General features: G+C 40.8%; 1 protein-coding gene across 1 annotated transcript; it reads left to right on the plus strand.

The window, feature by feature from the left end:
* Window positions 1–1,365: 1,365 nt before the first annotated feature.
* On the plus strand, window positions 1,366–17,600 carry LOC138112660 (pancreatic lipase-related protein 2-like). Its single transcript, XM_069020113.1, has 14 exons — window positions 1,366–1,517; window positions 5,280–5,377; window positions 7,787–7,835; window positions 8,643–8,797; window positions 9,782–9,907; window positions 11,405–11,539; window positions 13,225–13,333; window positions 13,927–14,043; window positions 14,116–14,238; window positions 15,107–15,225; window positions 15,942–16,071; window positions 16,168–16,279; window positions 16,816–16,983; window positions 17,458–17,600. The coding sequence occupies exons 2-14, from the start codon at window positions 5,375–5,377 to the stop codon at window positions 17,519–17,521; spliced, it is 1,410 nt and encodes a 469-aa protein (XP_068876214.1). The 5' UTR covers window positions 1,366–1,517; window positions 5,280–5,374; the 3' UTR covers window positions 17,522–17,600.
* Window positions 17,601–19,252: the final 1,652 nt, after the last annotated feature.

Consider the following 19,252-nt stretch of genomic DNA (forward strand, 5'->3'; position numbering starts at 1 on the left):
CTTTTCTGTGTTATCAGAAATTACACACACATTGTCAACATAAGCAGCAATTAAGTATGAGATGCAGTGCCTTACTGGCCACTGCTTCCTCCACATTCCTTTGAGACTTCTTTCTTTATTTTCATATATGGCTCTGCCTTGTACCACTCTACCAACAAGAACCAGACCCAGACTCAACCACTGCTGTAGGTGCCCTGTGCCACAAGGAGTGACAGACACTCCTGACTCGGTTTTTACAATGCCTTGAAGGCTGATTGCCTTGCATACCATTCAGCATGTGGAGAAACACTTTTTTGGTGTTATTTCTTCTGGTGAAATATCTTCTTTCAGGCAATGCACATATCTCAGGACCACAAATTGGCTCCTTATGTGAACCATAGATCCGGCCCAAGTTACTTCCTGCCCTCAGGCACTTGAACCACTCCTTAATTAAGGGTGACAGTAGCTCCTACAGAGTTGCCTGAGCAGGTGATTATGGCAGCAACCATCCTGCAGATAGCACTGTAGGAACTTGAGGCCTTGCTCTGGAACTGAAAGAACTGGGTTCTGACATGGCTGTGACTCACAATCTCCAGAGCACAGAAGAGAATCTGGGATTTACATGATGGACAAGACATGAAAAGATGAATGACGTGATTATCATCATCCTATCCTTCTCCTGAAGCGATTTTGAATGAAAGTGCCTGTGGTTTCTCTGATCTGAGTGGATCACAATAATGTCAGTTTACACCAGTTATATTCACAGCATGCCAGCTGATAAGAGAGCTTGGGACAGAGACACCTAATGTGTAAATCCCCCATGGCCCAAGAGGACATAGATTAGTCAAAATGGTAGTGGGTAGAGAGAGCTTGTGCAACTTCATTAGTAAAAGCTATTAAATGCTCAGATATTTATTTTGTCCCTAAGACTATTTTTGTTATTCCCTCTTTTTAAAAGAAGCTAGTCTGCCCTTGATTAAAAAAAAAAAAAAATTAAGAGATCTGATCATATGAAAATGTACAAGGGTTTGCTTTGACAAGGCATGTTCATCAGACAGCTAACAAAAAGACAGGATGGGGGACACAGAGCAAGGAAAAAAAGCTCCTGCTCTGAACTCCCCCGCAGTGGAGGGTCAGTCATTACCTGTAACACGAGCTCACAATAACCAGTTCACTCAGCAAAGTATTTCACGTTGGCTGGGATGAATGTTACATAAAACAACCCCTCTGAGTGGGCTCAAACGGCCTCCTCTTGCTTTCCTTCAATCTAACAAAACTTCAGGAAGGGAAAATGTTAATGAATTAGGTGCAAAGAGAGACAAGAAAAGGCAACATCTGTTATATGCAGCATTGAGGGGATCATTCTTACAAAGGTTCTCGCTCACCCACACCAAGCCTATAATTAGACGCCGTGTGGGCAGGTCTGCACCTACTGTTGTGGGACTGATTCCAAGTGAAAAAGGCCGGCAGCGACCAGGATTTGACAGGAGCTGGCTGAACAGAGCCTGCAAGCAGAAACCCCTTCTGCATTCAGAGCGGTAAGTGCTGAAAAACTGGTGGGTTTTGGGGGCAAGTGTCTGCACAAAGTGCTGATCAGGGTTGGGGGACTCCAAGGACTCCTTGAGTTAAAAATAGCCAGGCAGAATGGTATGGTCTGAGTGAACATGCAAGGAGCAAACAGCAGCACTCAGAGAGAGACCCTGGCAGCAGCTACGAGGCTTAAAATTTTTCAATTCCAGGAAATCCTAGTAGGAGATTCTGGGCTGTGACAATGCAATGCAGCTTGGAAAACAGGGTGGATTTGGTGGGGCTAAGGTAATTTGAGACTGAATGTATCCCTGTTTTTAAAGGAAGAACAAAATGGCAGTATTTGCAGATGGTATTTGGACTTCTTTCATTTTTCAGGGAAAATGCATTAAAACACAAAAAACAGCAGAAATTTAAAAGGAGGATAAAACAGGCTACAGGCATTATTAGGAGCACCAAAAATTTATAGGGGGAATGGAAAAGGGGAAGAATTATAGAACTGTTTCTTGGAAGAATGTGAAAAGTGAGACTTTTTTTGGTAGACTGCTGTGCACAGGGAATGAACTAGTCATTGACGAAGGCTATTCTGCACTTCAGAAATGGCAAAAGGCCAACAGTGTTGGTCTTGGAGTTGACTAAGTTTAAAAGCAGCCTAATCATGGAGACAAACAGTGGAGATCACCCTGGGAAGACAGACAAGTGGCCAGGTGGTGGCTACAAGTCAGCTGAAGGCTCCCTGGGTACTCAGAATTGGCACAGCCACTTCCCAAAACTGAATCACGTTTGTTGTCGGTTTGTTTTGGTTTTTTATGATGCTTGTAGTCAGATTAAATTATCATAATTGTGTCTGTAAACTTGAATGTATGAATACCAGTGTAAGGTCAAGGTGAGAACCCTATTTCTTAGGAAATCTGAGCAAATACTGCAAAGTAGGAAGGCCAACTTACCATTAAATGTTTTCTTCACTATTATCCTACAATTTCTTTAGGTTGTTCACCAGTTCTAGGCAACTGACCTAAACACCTGAAAAGCCTAAATCTTACAGCACCCTCCAACATACCTACTAACCTTTTATTGGAGCTCTTCCCACATTAAATGCCTCAAGAAAATAATTTGCATCACTATTCTGAGTCATTCAGGTCAATGTCCTAGTCCACTGTTTCAGTTTAAGAGGTCAACTGGCACTCAGAAAAATCTACTACCCAGGCCAGACGCGTGTGAGCCCTGCCTTACCGTGGTTATTACTTTGTAGTGGGTGGTTTGGAGGAAGAAAATTGGCAAGAGGTTCTGCCCGTCTTTGCTCTGCTACAAAATTGATTTCTCTAATACTAAATTTGTGGGTTCCAGAGCTATTCAGTTAAGGCCAGTTTCCTCCTGCAGATCTTCACTGTATCTAAAAGCTGGTGAGCAAGCAGGCAAGGAGGCTGGCCAATGCCAAGATGGTTTTTTTACTTGTTATTGCTCATTTGCATCGAAGCAGTGCCAAAGAACCTTCTTCCAGAATCGGGACCCTGCACTGGGCTGTTCATGGGGAGGAGCTGGAGATGAAATTAAGTCTTTAACAATTATGCCAATTACCTGAGTTATCACACCATATCACCAGCATTTTCCTCAGTACTCTGCACATCAGTTTTCAGTATTTGACAGTCTGAACATACAGTGTGCCTGAGCCACTGATTGTGGGCTGTGCCTAGGAAGAATGGTATTCTTTGTATGCTTGTATAGAGTGGGCTGAACAACAAAATTACTCTCAAATAAACAAAAAATATATATATATATTGTCCTTTCAGGCATTTGTATCTGGGTAAATATGTACATGATCCCCATTATGATGCCTAAAGGTACTATTGTAATTTTTTTTCACTTACTGTCTTTTACCATTCTAAGTAATGTTCAATACTTGGGTGTACAATTAGTTCTCTAAATCCTTCGTGCTCAAAGCCATGCAAGAATTTGATGGGAGAACAAGAAATTTAACCTACAACTCCTATATGCAAAGCTTATATGCTGAACTCTGGGTGGGTTCTCCTCCTTTGTATTGATTTACACTTTTAATTGGGCACTGAGCCAAACCACTGAAAAATAAGAAAGACTTAAATTAAACAGTGGAAAGACAGAACTGAAAAAATATTCTCTGCTTAAAGACAGTGCCAGTGCAGGAAATATAGGAAGTATGGTTGGAGTGGTAAGGAAAGAAAAGAACTGAAAAAAAAAATTCAGACATCAAAAAGACCTGAAAGAAGGTAGAGAACTTTAACTTCGGCATTGAAGGGGACAAAGCAGACCTGAAAATTGTAAAGTAGTATTCTCCCAACTGCATCTGTGGAATCAAAGAATAACAAGTTCCTTGGCACTTCAAAAGTCACTACTAATACATTAGCAAGACTTTGAAGGTCTTTTCAGTTACAGCTTCCTCAAATGCCCACCTCAGTTCTGCAAACATGATATGCAGTGTGACAGCATTTAATTCCCCAAACACCAAAAAATAATCCTACATTCAAAACCTGCACATTTTTTACTATACCTTAGTCTACATTCAGTACTTTTTCAGTCTGAGCTCACGTCCAGCAATACCAGTGTTGAAAGCTGGCATTCAGTGTAATGCCAGCAACTGCTTCCTCTAAAACCTTCATCAGGGATGATCCAGCATCAGCAGTGAGTAAAAAAACCCTAAAGATAAAAAGATAAAAGACATAATCACACCTTGATCATGCTAAGATATGATATATGATATATGATATGTAATATGATACATGATATGCTATATGATATAATATATTATAAGATATATGATAAGATACATGAGATTGATATGATATGATATGATATGATATTTTATGATGGTGCACAGTAGCAAGAACTGTATTTGTAAATCCAGGAGCTGCCTTCTAGTTCTTCCAACTGTAGCCTGAAATCTAGTAATGACTCAAAAAATGACTCAATTTTTAATCTACTTAATCCATGCATTTAATTTTAATCTACTTAACTGTTGTAGTATTGCATGTATATAATTTTACTTTCTTAATCAAAATATCAAGTGGCAGAGAAGATCTTCCTAAAATTCAAGCATTAGGTGACTTAAAATGTTGACCTTATAAGACTGTCAAGTTTTTCATGTCATATAACTGAATTCAATTACACAACTTAATCTTTTAACAATTTTTCACAATTTTTCTTTCATGACCGAGTATCCTGTGGAGAGTTTCATTATTCAGCCTCAGGCTGACATTGGACTGAAATTCCACAGGTCTGAAATTCCTCAGGCCATTCATCCTAGTTTTTTACCTAATCTTATATTAATTTTCTTCAAATTATGTACCTGGAATTTTCTTAAGAATCAGTAACTTAAAAAAAAATTGCCAAAATTGTTTTTTGAAGCATCTCAGCTATGAATTACTGAAATTCAATTATTATAGAATATGTGGTTCCAGCAGCTGTTGTAAAGTAGATCTAAAGTCCTTGTCTAAACAAAGTATCACTATGAATACTTCTTTTTTTTCTGCTGTGAATTTCACCTGGTTTTGGTAAAGAAAGACAAAAAACATTGCATATTTTTAAATTCTTCCATGCATTAAATATTTTTTCTTAATTCTCATCTTAATTCTAATGGCCATAAATTGTAATGTTGGCATTATCTTCTTCCTTATGAAATCTCTTCTAGCCATTAATTCCTAGTTACAAATATTGCCTTTTTTTGCCCCCTTGTTTTCTTCCAGTTTCTTCCACTTCACCAAGTAGTTGTTTTTAATTTCTTTTCTATTATTTGTTTTCAGCATAAAGCTATCCAATTTTCATTAAAGAAAACAGTGGCCATTTTTGTACCCTGGTACTGCTCACCAGAGAAAGAGATAACAAGGGTTAAAAGAGAATGGTGAGTAAAATTCTTAGCAATTCGATACATAACAAATGTTTAAAATGTTAAAAAAATGGGAGTGAAATTACTGGGTTAAAATGCTGATAATGAGAACTCCTGAGATCTGGCCTTGCTTCTCATTAGAGTCTGTGTGCCTGCTTGTGTGCATGTCCTAGGGAAGGTGTGTGGGTACATGTGTGGGACTTGAAAACACACTGCAGACAGTCATTATGCAGACTTTCTCATATCTCACCAGCCATGCACTCTGGCCCATGAGTCACTGATTGAGCAATGGTGTCCTGAAGGTGACTTGATGTCCTGTTGTGAGGGACAACCACTGCTCCAGTCGAGCTTTTATACATTAGGGTGGCAGTCTATGAATATTTGCATTTTTTTTTTCTGAGCTGAACATCAATTTAAGAATATTTAGAGCTGGTTTTGCATGTCTTCTGCCCATTGAGAGGTTACCTGAGCTCAGAATTCAACAGCCTCTTGCCAGCAGCACTGGTTAGGCTGAGCTCACATTCACAAACAAGTCCTTCCAGTTCCTCTTGTTCAGCTCTACACCTCCTAACTGCCCAGTGGAAGAATTTTCAAATTGCATGCTGCCTGAACTCTTTTTACATAGTTTTTTAGCCTCTTTGCAATCTTTTTGTCATTAACATACACTGACACAGAAGGGCTTCCCACTGAAAAATTATCTTGTACCCACACTGCAACTCTCTTAATTACAGAATGTATCAACATTCCACAAATAATAAAATTTCTGCTGCTTCTTTTTTTTCCCTGGCCACATGTTCATTTCTATTTTCTGCCATCAAAGGAAGATCCTTCAAAGAAAATTACTGATCACATTTATTTGGCAACAGCCTCCCACATTGCCTTAAATCATTACTTGCCTTTCAGGTTTTAGTTCTGAAAAGAAATTCTACTATTCTCCCAGCTGTAGTGTTCCTGACATGGACTGTACATGTTCATTTGATGAGCCATATCAGCTGTGATTTTCCTTCACTGTCATCAGGTTCTCATCATGATGATGGGCACCTTGACAGACATTCCAGCTGAATGGAGCTGCTCCTTTTGGTTAACAGTTGGGACTTCTTTGTTCTTGTCCTTCACCAGCTGCTTAGAATAACTCCTGATCCCTTTCTTTCCTATTTTACTGCCAGAATTCCTCTCTGCTTTCCACTCTCCTTGAGCAGATAGTTTTCCTCTCTGTTAACATCATCAGTGGATAAATTAGGCTTAGGATCAGAACTGTATTTCTAAGGAAATTTCATGTTTCCTCTCAGCTCTGCACTCTGCAGCTCCTGCTCACTGCTGAGATATTCATGTTCACTCTTCTGCCCAAACACACAAACAAAACAAGCTATTACCAAACAGGGACTTCAGAGTTTATTAGAGAGTACTCTGACCTATCCAGTTTGGCTTTATTAGGAAACCATGTCATTACAGCCAAGTAATCCCACTCCCATCAAAAACAGGCACAGAGGTGGATCACACATTCTTCCTGTCTGACATGTGTCACACAAGCTTCAAGGACAAATTCTGTAAAATTCCCAATTGTTTCTTCTTTGTTTCTGAAAGCATTTTGTAGTGTCAAGGGCCTTTGGAGTGTTGTGTTTCTGGCTTTCTCACTTCTGTAAAGATATCCCTTAGAGAGTGTTATACACATAGTGAGATTATAACTACTGAATTTACCTTTTTTTCTTAATATTTCTAATGAGCTATCCCAGTGGCCAGGGTAGACAACTCAAATTTTTGGTTTAAAAGAAAAGCAGTATGTTGGAAATGGGAGGTGAGTGCCATAGGAATCACCTAAAAGAAGAGGAAATTGAGAACAGTGAATGAGGCAAATGAGAGGGGAGGGGGTGAAATTAATGGAAGTTCTGCCATGGAAAAGACAAGTAAGGTAAGTGTAGAGGAAAGGAATCTGATCCAAGTTTTCTTTGCAGTGAGGGGCCTAAGCTGCCAAGAGTGCAGACTTCAACTAGTTACACATAACCACTGTGCTTGTTGTACCACACCTCTCACCTATCCCATCGCAGCTGGGAAAAAATCAGGCCCCATGATCTGATTGACTCCATCAGCAATCTGCATGAAGTGTTGTCTGTGCAAGAAATGCAATGAACAGCAGAACTGTGTGGTGGGGAAGGATCACTTCCCACATCCTACTGGTAACACTCCTCCTCGAGCAGCCCAGGATGCTGCTGGCTGGGGGGCGCATTGCTGTTTTATGGTCATTTGGTGTCTGCCAGGACCCTTAGGCCTCCTTCTGCCTGATGGGTCCCCTCTGTGCACAGACCAATGTGTGAGGTTACTCCTCTTCAGGTGCAGGTCTTTGAATTTCTCTTTGTATGACACTCTTTTAAAAAGGACAAATCGCTCCAAATAAAATGCTTAACCTGTGTATTCAATTTGCTTTAGGTGGTTGGAATGTGGATTGTTGCATTTTATCTCCTTGGCACAGTAGCAGGTGAGAAATTGTATCTTTAAAAACTACCACTAGAAAGTGAATTCAGATGAAATGGTACATAGGAGATGATGACTGTTATTTTCCTTTACATTGACATTGCAGTGTGATTTGTGGGTCATTGTAGGGCAATGTCTATTACTGTGCATGGAACTAATGCTAAAAGGCTCTGCTGTGCTTAAAATTTATTATTAAGAGCACAAGAGACATAACTGTGCCGAAAATCCACCGAGAAATTCAGAGTCACGTGTCCCACTTCTGTCAAGGCAATGCAAGATCTGTCTTTACATTACTGCTCTATACAAAGAACTGACCAGCAACAGGGTGCTCAGCACAACAGTGCTGAAACACAGAAGCTGAGTGTAAGTGAGCACGAGACCCATCTGCTCTAGAATAACTACTATATTGAAGAAAATGCTCGTATCACTCATTGTGCAAGGTAACCTTCCTTCGTATGACAGAGACACAATGCTTTGGAGCAGAAAGCATGCAGGAGCAATCCTAACAAGTGTTTCTTGCAAGGCTTTTTTTTAAAAAGAAATTGAAGTAATCCTTTTCAAGCCTAGAAAGTGGTGTCAAAACAGTGTGGTGGTCCTCAAATTATTGGTTTATCCTCAAATTATTTAGCTCCCCTTGCCTTCCCACTTCAGGCATAAAGGACACAAAAAGGACCTTAGAAAAATTAATTTCAAATTCAGTCATAAAATTAAATCCTTTTTTTTTTTTTGCTCTTCAAACTGTTGTAGTCTCAAATGCATCATCAAGCATAAGAGAATCATACATATAAACTAACTGTTTCTCCTGCTCTAGGTAAAGAAGTTTGCTACCCCAGGCTTGGCTGTTTTACAGATGACCCACCCTGGTCTGGGGTACCAGGGAGGCTTCTGACAGGTTTGCCTGATTCTCCAGAAGAGATGAACATCAGCTTCTCTCTCTACACCAGGGAAACAGGAAATAACTCACAGGTGACATTTGTTTTTAACATCAAAAGCTGACTGAATCCAAAAATGTTTGTTAGCTTGTTACAAAGTCTGTGTCAGTCACCATAAATAGGCAAAAAGTCAGAATCAGAAGTTTGAAGGTACGGTAATGAATGTACTTTGGAGTAAAGCACAAAAAAATTGTTATGAATGAACTGTAGGGCACAAAAAGTTTACTGGTATTTTCCTGAACGACAATATAGGTTATGGCACCTTTTGCATGTACTTAAGTCTCTGAAGAAGTTTGAATCACACAGGATACACTCAGCAGCAGGTTGCTCAGCACTTCTGTTGTTGATAAAATAAACCAAAATACAGCTTGAACTACTTTCCATTAAATTGAAGCATATCTATGATCTAGGACACAGCCCTTCCACACCCAAACTCCCTGAGCTCACATCACCGCCCCTATATTTGTTTGAGAACAATACAGACAGATAACATTCTCAAGGAAAAATAGATAAAGAGTAGCTTGCAGCAATGTGTGAAGATCAGCTTCACCCCTGCTGCATGCAGTCCTTGCAGCCTTTCTGGAGTGGCTAATGAGAAAAACAGGCTGCAGCTTAAAGCAGAGCAGCACATTGAAGCCAAAGGTCAGGTCAGTAAAAGAACAAGCTGGAGAGGGAATTGTGGAGCTGGTGGGCTGCTCCCTGGAGAAAATCATCATCTCAGGCTAAGAGACACACTGTGACAATGTGTCACTTTTAGGTTGCTTCATATTCTGTAAAAAGGGGGTTCTTGAAGCAATAAGCAGAATAGAAGGGAGCAACAAAAACCACACGGCCACAACTTCAGAAGTAACAGTGGAACTGAGAAAGAAGAGATAGAGGAGTCCCCAAGTCCCAAAAAACCACAGACTTTGTCCTTTCAGAGTAGAGTCCCTTTAGCCCTAAGGGTATGACCTAGCTGAATTTTTTAAATGTTTGAAAGTATGAATAGATAAAACCTTTTCTTTTTTTTAACATATAGGTGATCTCGGCGATAAACTCCTCGACCATCCAAAAGTCACGTTTTTCCTCACATAGGGAAACCTCCTTCATCATTCATGGATTTGGCAGCACTGGAAAAACAGGCTGGGTGGTAGAAATGTGCTTGGTATGAGAGAGTATCCTCTGGTTCCCAACAGCTCTGTCAGTGTCCTTTAGGTGTTAATATTCACCATCCATTTTACAGTTCATTAGGCAGTAGAACATGCAAACCAAGAATTAAATTTTACAAAAGTCAAAATGTTTCCCCTTAGGGAGATGCAGCATAGTCAAGGCTCCTTGGTCATCTCTGACATCGTTTTTCTCTAGAGCTTCCGTTCCCAAACCCTGCAGATCAATAAAAGCAATAACAGAACAGAGCTGTCCCCAGCCTCTACACTCATGTCTGGATTTGGGATTAGACACCAATTCACTGCTGCTCCCATTACCAGCAACTGAACCTTCCTTCAGTCCAAAGGCCCTCCTGACTTGTAAAGCTCAAGTTTCAGTCTATAAATACTACTCTGGTTCACCACTATTCAGTTCTTAGAGACAAATTAAAAACAACCAACAAAACAACCACAAAACCCAAACAAACCAACACAAGAACACCACCAAACTTTTTTGGGTTTTGTTTGATACGAAGTTCAGTGAAAAAAATATTTCAGATATGAAATGCAGGAGCTCCCACAAAACCAGCAGAGTGTACCTTGGCTCTGGCAGACAAGCAAGATCTGCTCTACTTGCTGCTGCTTCTGTGTTGGCAGGGAAAAGGCCAAGCTGGGAAAAGACACCACTGGATACTAACTCACAAATCTGCAGCACTACTTTTGTTCACAAATTCATGAAAACTTTAAATCTGAATTTTTTTTTTTTTTTCAATTGAAAAGAAGCAGCAATTCTTTCTGGCTCTCTACACTACAAATTTATGGTCCCCACAGGAGAGGAGAGAGTCCAGGATGCACTATTGTTTCACTTCTGTTTTCCTTGTCATTCGCCTTTAGCTGTTTTGTGTGGACTAATTTTGTTACCACCCCTTGTTCTGTCTCAAACCTTAAATGACCCTTAGTCACAGAAAGCTGTAACTGCAGACTAACATGTGATTCTTCCACGGGAAAAATCACTGATCTCTACAAGACTGTGCCCAGTACCAAAGTGACCAGTTTCCTTTGCTGAAATAGAACCTTTCTGCTCTCCTCCAAATTTTTTTCAAGTCTGACATGACTTTCACAGTTTCAAACCTAGTTGGTAAATAAGTCTACTTCTTGCAATTCAGTTAAACTACCAACATCCCTCAAAGAAAGCCACACACTGCATATAATCTCTACTGTGCAGTTGTATGTCCTTTCCAAATTATTTTAAATATGTAAAGAAATGGTGTATAAGTCAAATATTTTTATTACAGTTTTCATAATTGATTTTTTTTTTGAGGATTGGCTTCTTATACTCTGTCTTGTAGGAAGATGCATGTTTCAGTGTGGTACAGGCTACAGTGAAGAGTCCCATTTAGTAAAGAATGAGAAACTTCATTATTATGTTCCCTTTTAATCCATATTCTGATTTGAGTTGAGTCTCTGGTTGTTATTTTGTTTCTTTAAATACTTTGCCTTGTGTGTTCCCACATCAGCTGTTACTGGAAGTGGAAAACATCAACTGCATTGCTGTGGATTGGAAAGAGGGAGCAAAAGGCACCTACGTCAGTGCAGTGAACAACATCCGTGTGCTGGGGGCTGAGGTTGCTTATTTCATAACAACTCTACAGGTAAAAAACCCTGCTTTACCACCTGCAATTCCTCAGTGGACGCAGTGGGGTTGTGACACTGCTGCTTTGGGTTTGAACCTTGCCCAGTAGGGTCAGGCAGGGCCGTATAGTTGAGATCCAGCTAATTATACTGATTATCAGCCCTGTGCGGCCTTCTCACAGCCACAAACGACACAAATGAAGCTAAGAAGATTAATTAGAGACCAGTAGGTGGCAACATTTCCATATGATGTTACAGGCAAGCCAGCATTCCATAGGAATGAGGCGAGTTCAGCGCTTACAGGAGTTTCCCGGCATTATACACACGTGCCAGAAGTGCATTACTATCTCAGCTTAGCGCAGCTGCCTTAATTGATAATCCCAGGTTTGCTGTCTACAGGCACAATAAACTGTCCAGTTGCCTTCTGGTTCTGATGTTCCCAAAGGCAGGTGCTCACATCTGCACACAGAGTGCAGCTCTGCTCGTTTGCAAAGCCTGTGCACCAGCGTTTCCCACCGATTTCAGAAAGACTCTCGAGTACTTGGAGCAGCTGAAAACCAGAATCTTGCCTGGCACTGGACTTGATCTTGGTTGGAGTTGCTGATCTTAAAGTGCAGCCAGAGGTATTTCAGAGCCCACGAGGCAAAGTGCCAACCTTGCCGGCGCCTGAGAATCAAAGAACACTTTCCCAGATTCTGCTGGGGTACAATCTACTGTTCCTTCCTAGAAAAATCATACCTAGACTCACATATTTGGCTTCTGGATCTTTCTCCTGTATGTATAAATATCAGGTCATTTGGAGATGGGTTCAGTTTCTCATTTACTGTCTCTGTTACTGCATCATTTGCAGTCTAGGGCACCTTTTCTTCCCTTACAAAAATGCATAAATGATGCTTAGACTTCCTTTCCTTTTCCCTAATTTGCAAACTTCTGGAGTTTGACTGTAGGAAAGGTTAAGCTGCATTGTAAATGGAAGCACTGCAGTAAAATATTTTCAGAGGAATCTGCCATCTAATAGTAAAGGCAGACAGGCCCATTCTCCAGATCTGATTTAATTTTGGTACGCACATTACAAAACCTAATGTAAAAACTCAAGCAATTAGCAGCCTTGTTGGTTGTAGTTCCTACAAAACCCAATGAAATGTGTCTCCTTTATCTCCCTTTCCACCTTCACTGCAAGAGCAATATCTCAGCAGTGCTGGTCTTGTACAGGTGAGACCTGGCAAAGAGGAGAATGGATGTCACCCCACCTGGGCTTGGCAGTGAAAATCTTTTTCATTATATGATCACATATTCTAAATAGACATGGAGAACAGATATGTGACAAAAAAAGAAGGGCTGCAAAGTAGAATAAATAAAGAAAAAATAAGATCATTTTTATGGAAGATGGCATTAGGCATTGATCCAAATGGGAAAGATGGTTTACATTTTGTTCACCCAGGATAATGGAATACAGCAAGCATATGCTACAGCCCTACAACAGTGAATCCTTCATCACTATGCATGTAAAATTCCAGATGGGATCATTTTTCTGTCAATTCTTAGTGTAATTTAAACAGCAATTAACTCAAGGAACTCACACCCTGTTTGCTATGCAGAAAGTGAGTCTAAGATGTTCCCAGAGGCCCATAATGTCAGACCTTCTCTTTCCTTGTTATTCAAAGCCTGTGTTCTTATCTCCTACCACCGCCACTTTAATGATCAGAAAATGTTCGGGTACTCCCCTTATGAAATCCATTTAATTGGCCACAGTCTGGGAGCACACACTGCGGGAGAGGCGGGAAGAAGGATCCGAGGCATCAGACGGATAACAGGTAGGCTGCTCACCCAGATGCAGAGCTAGCAGCATGGATTTAAAGGAAAAAACCTTGCAACACGCTGGTCTGTAGATTGGAATCAAATTATTGGCAGTGCTGGAGATACCTGTCATGAGAGCAGGCAAAATTTATGCTTCTCGTAGGGTAATTTCTACGTCTTCTTCCTCTACTTAAGAGCTCTTTGGTGGAAAGACAAGCGTAGCTAACATGTTTGTAACATCACCATCATTCACTGGGTTACAGCAAGCCCCACACAAAGACAAGGCAACAAGAACCCTTAGTTTTCCCTATTTGTAAATCTTTACAGGCCAGCAATAAGCTCAGAGATCATGAAACGCCTCCTTCAAAGTAGTTATATGCCATTATAAAATCTATTGAAAAAATATTCTACTTATGTTGGAACAAGTCTTCAGAAAGGTTCACAAAACCATACCATTGCATACTTTTTACAGTTTAGCTTGGAATTCACATCATTACTGGGCTTGCCTTTCACAAAACTAAACATCTGATGTCGTAAGTTGGCAAAACACATATTAACAAATGCAGTATTTCTCTCCTCCCTCAACCAATAAATGCGGGGGTTTTTTTAGGTTTAGACCCTGCTGGGCCCTATTTTGAAGGTACTCCTCCTGAGGTGAGACTGGATCCTTCAGATGCAAACTTTGTGGATGTTATTCACAGCAATGCTGCTCACTTTCCTGTGGCAGGTAAGTGCCAGTAGGTACCTGCAGGGATGGGCATGGCACCAAGGCACTGACAGCTTCCCATGGATGTTTTAGGGTTTGGAATATATAACACCACTGGGCACCTGGACTTTTACCCAAACGGAGGAACTGTGATGCCTGGATGCACTGATTTAATTCCAGAGATGAAACAAAGTGATTTTGAAGCCATCATTGCAGGTAAACATACAATTCCAACATGCATTGTACTTTATTTTGTTCAATTCTGAAACATGACCAGTGAAAATTGCCATCTGTTTGGGAGAACACAGGAAAACAAAACTGCTTTTTTGCCTGTTTACTCCTAAGTTAAAAAGGAAGTAAGAAACAATAAAGTCTGGAACAGAACAGTGGCCCACAGAGAATGCTCTGGGGAGAGCAGGTGTCATACATGCCTAAGCTTCCCTTCTGTAGTTTGAAATTGGATGCAAATCCCAAAAAGGCAGGAAACAGGGCGTCTGCAGGTCCAACAACCCCAGCAGGAGACTTTCCAGGCTGAGATAGGCCAAATCAGCAGCATGACAGCACCACCTCTGGTTTCTTGCAGATGCTGCGAAGAGCATCCAACACTTCTAAGGCATGAATTAGTTAAAAGCACTCAGGTGTTTCCAGGGACTGCACATGCCTCGCCTCTGTACCTGAGACTTCTCTCTTAAGAGATTTTGGACAGTTTGGTGGGTTCTCCATGTGCTGTTAAGCCCTTAAAAACTGTAATGAATGTCATCTTGCTGGGACATCTCACACACACACACACACATATATATATATGTATATATGACTGTCTTCTTTAAAAGGGACTATTGCATCATAGCAGACCAATGCATCTCACTTGAAATCTTGTGGTAATGGTTCACCATTCTCCACATAATACACAATCAAAACAGCAACTTCTCCTGCAACTACAAATTCAGACCAAAAAGAAATTATTACATGCCTGTGCTCCTGTTCTGTTCTGTGCCTCAGCTGTTTCCATGTTGAGACAAGTGCAACTTTTGTAGAGGATAACAGGAGGTTATTTCACCAAAGCTCACAGACTTTTTTCCAACAGACACTACAGTGTTTGCAGGCTGCCACCACTCACGCAGCCACGAGTTTTATTTTGCAAGTATCCTCTATCCCACCGGATTCCTCGCATATCCCTGTGACTTATACAAATCCTTCAATGAAGTAAGTATTTCAGCCCAGGAAAGGGCTAAGGTGTAAAGAAAATGGTTCAGGTCTCTGCAGCAGATAGCACTTGGGTGCTGGTGGCTGAGGTCCCATGGTGTGGCTGGGTAGGAGGAAGCACAGCACACAGCAGTTCCCATCAACTGTTCCACTCTTGAAAAGGAATCCTGAAGCATAAATGATGTCACCAAAATAGTGGGGGAAAAAAATGAAAGCTCGTGGAATTCTCACCCCAAACCTTTATGCAAAGGGAATATAAGTTAGATAGATCTATCCTACTAATTCCTACATTTAGAGCCTCCAGAATCCTTGGCTGCTCTCTAATTCACATTGGGCACTGATTAGAGCACCTAAATGCATGCACTTTGGAATGATGCTCCTTTCAGTTTCCCTCGTTTGTGAATGCAGGCAAGTTCCCTTCCACTAGGAGGGTAAAACTGGCCTATATTTTGCACTAGAATCTAACTGAAAAATATTTGAAGTAGCAAGTTTCAGACTATTATCATGCACAGGTATCAAACCTACTCATTCTGCACCTTCTTGGGTGCAGGAGCCATTATCTAATACAAGTTTATCAGGTTTTGGTGTTAAGTTATGAAAACATACAGCACTGCCACAGCTTTGCAAGATCAGAACAGAATCTTGAGCCTTAATTTCATCATGGCTAGCATGAAAAAAAAATATTCCTCATTAACTGATGCTCTTAATTTCCCTAGGGAGACTGTTTCCCATGTCCACTGGAGGGATGTCCAATGATGGGGCACTATGCTGACAGATTCCCAGAAAAATTGAAGAAGGAAAACCAAAAGTATTTTTTAAATACAGCAGCAGATGAACCTTTTGCTGGTAAGTGGAGAATAGCTAATGAAAATGCTACATTACTTATCAAAATTCATGCTCACCAATGGTAATTTGGATTTATTTTTGCTTTTATTTATGCAGCTTGGAGACAAAAAGTATTTATCAAACTGTCTGGTGTAAAGAAAACGAGGGGAGACATAAACCTGGTTTTCTATGACACGCTGGGGCATGCAAAAGAATATGAAATTGCCAAGTAAGTTAAATTAATATTTCCCTATAGCATTTAATGCTGCTAACATTAATCTACACATTTGCCACATATTTAAGCAGTGTGACCACTAATCCTGCATTGCAAATATTCTGCTTAGCATCAGATATGAAAGAAGTTATTACATAAGTAAGAGCCATGAGGGCAGATGGATGGTTGTAAAGAGGAAGTGGAAGACTCTTCCATTTCCATGAGTTCTGTGTTTCTGAGCTCCAGGTGAGTGATCCCTGCAGTGATCCCTTCAAACTCAGCTCACATGGGCTCTGGGAACAGCCCCAGTCTCACTCTTGTCATCTCCCCATGGTCTCCTGCCACGGGCACATTTAAAGTGCTCAGTGATGGTTTTCATCCTTTCCTTGTTCAGAGCCCTGGTCCAGTGACCTGTGCTCTTACAAAGAACAGCAAAAATGCAAATTTCTGTTGTAAAAAAGGGAAAAGCTGAAAATTTGTGGAGAATGTGATTTATTACAGTGATCTCTGAGCTTTTAAACCCAATGTTTCTGTTTTCATTCTGTTCACAGTGGAGATCTCTCGCAGGACGAGGTTTACACAAAATATCTTGATGTTGAAATCAACCCCAAAAATACTACAAAAATTGAATTTCTCTGGAATAAAGCCATATTCTCTCTGCTCTGGGCAAGACTGGGAGCAGAATCAGTCAATATAATACATGGAGCAGATGGACATAGGTAAGTATATCCCATTTAGAGGTCAAAAGGCTAGTGAAATACCCTGTGAGAAAAGATGGAAAAATGGTCTTAAATTAAACACATGGTTTGTAATTAACAATGTGAATCTAAAAGAGGACAAGTATTGCACTTTGGACAGAAAATCAGATGTTTGACTACACACCAGGGAATAACTGTCTGGAAAAGAATATGGCAGTGAATAATTTGAAATGTATAGCTTTTCCACAGCAAAACAATTACAAACCAAGATAAAGCCTATTAAACCTCAAATTTTGCAGCTGGTTCCCAAAAGAAGGAAGTTCACCTTGTTACTGTTAATATACAGATGCTAATAATCTTTGCCGCAGGCTTTTAGGAAGCCTTAAGTGGGATTATGGGTTGGACTAACAACCCTCAAGGCAACAGCTGACACCCTTTCATTTTTCATTGGGTGAAAAGAAGTAAATCTTGATTCAAGCATTTTTTTCTTCCCAGGTCAACTTTTTGTGGCCGTGGAACTGTGGCATATGGAGTTCCTCAGTTACTTACACCTTGCTAGAGGTCACCAAGGTCTGTACAACCAGCTGAGTAAACCCTCAGTCTTGTGCACGGAAATCTTGGCACACAGTGCAATTAAAGCAAACTTAAAAAAATAAAATTGTTTCTCCATTTGGTTTTTTTCAGTTCTTTGCAAACACACTTGTCCATGTTTCTCGTGTTTGAGCCACGTTTATTGTGCTTGTAACTATGGAGCCACCAGAAATAACGTGTGCTAAAATCCATTTATGGCACTGCAGTCTCATCTGACCAGTTCCTCAAGGCAAGAACTGAGTCCCACCACACTGATAGATAGAAAATCTGGGATGTTATCTAACACTCTCGAGGCAACACATGTCCTCAGAGCACCCCTGCAGCTGAGAAGGGCCCCAAACACCTCTTTTCTGCAGCCTGTGCTGCTGCTCAGAGCTTTCTGGCCCCACACAAGAGCACTGCCCTCAAAAGACACTCTGGGGTGAGGCAGGAGAAGCACAAGACCAGGTTATTCCTGCAGCAGGTGAGCACAGCCCTTTGTACCTGCACCTGCTTGGAAAACGCAGATAAGGCAAACCTCAAGTGCTCCCCACTTTGGAAGGAACTAAACACTGAATCCCAACTCCTGGCTACTGTTTAATTTCCAGCAAGAGCCTTTGCAGTGATCACTGACAATCCTGGAGAGAAACTCTGAGTAACCAGGCTTTGCAAAACCTGGGGCTGACCATTTCACAATGAAATAAACACTACTGCTCTTCAAAGCATGGCATGAGTGATCCTCCTGCAGCTGTAAGAGATCGAGGCAGCAGATGTTTTTCTAAGTATAAAACCCAAGGTCTGATCTAATGAATAGGAAGAAAGAGTTAATAATTTATTCACTCCCATTTCCCCATGTTTGACAAATGATGTATGAGCACTTGGGCAGATAAATTTCTAAGAAATAGGGGTAGAAATACCATGGGAACACATTTATGGGTATAGACTTCTGAATGAATTTTTTTTTAAGAAAAACCCCAACCCTGTTGTATCCTTGAATAAACACAAGCCTGTGAAAAATTAAAAGCATAATTAAGCACAAGTCTGAGGTTCAGCCAGAGAGACCTGCAGTTCGGAGTCCTGCAAGTCTCCTGGGGACTTGACACGTGGCAAGGAAAATGTGAACAATGCTGGGAAGCTCCACAGTGTCCCAGGAGAGAGCCACAGCATCCTGCAACACCAGAAATCCAATCCTCTCGTCTGCCTGCTTCCTATTCCAGACTACACCTTCTTCAGGATTGCAGAAACATAGCTGTGCCTTATCACTTTTTTTTAAAAATCAAAACCCATCCTTCTCCCAAAGCTCCCAACTGTGAGGCCCCAAGGAGCAGAGCAGCTCCTCCAGGCACAGAGCAGCCTGCATCATACTGAGGGACCTGCATCCCAGCCCTCCCAACAGAGAAACAAGCGGCTGAAATCCAACTAGCCATGGCCTAAGGAATTGTCCATTTATTATGTCTGACCCGTGTTATTACAGTGTTGAAAAAGAGCAGCAGACTAACTGATAAAATCCTAACTCAAATCTTTTCCACCAGCTCTTAAATTGAAGATGGAAGAGTGTTCCCTCCTTGTTTTGAACAAATGTTAAAGCTTGTCAGTGCACTGGGGCATGTACTGATTCCACTGACACAAACCTATTTACACACCAAGATCCCACTTCAGCTAAAGACAAGAGCACTGAGCTCTAAATCCATATCTAAGGTGGTATCTTAATAAAAAATAA

The sequence above is a fragment of the Aphelocoma coerulescens genome, chromosome 6 (assembly GCF_041296385.1).
Source record: "Aphelocoma coerulescens isolate FSJ_1873_10779 chromosome 6, UR_Acoe_1.0, whole genome shotgun sequence".
NCBI lineage: Eukaryota > Metazoa > Chordata > Aves > Passeriformes > Corvidae > Aphelocoma > Aphelocoma coerulescens.

Excerpts from the sequence above, each read along its gene's own strand:
- LOC138112660 (XM_069020113.1), top strand. Across the intron at positions 14,044-14,115 it reads TGCTCACTTTCCTGTGGCAG|GGTTTGGAATATATAACACC; the intron begins GTAAGTGCCAGT and ends TGGATGTTTTAG. Across the intron at positions 15,226-15,941 it reads TATACAAATCCTTCAATGAA|GGAGACTGTTTCCCATGTCC; the intron begins GTAAGTATTTCA and ends TAATTTCCCTAG.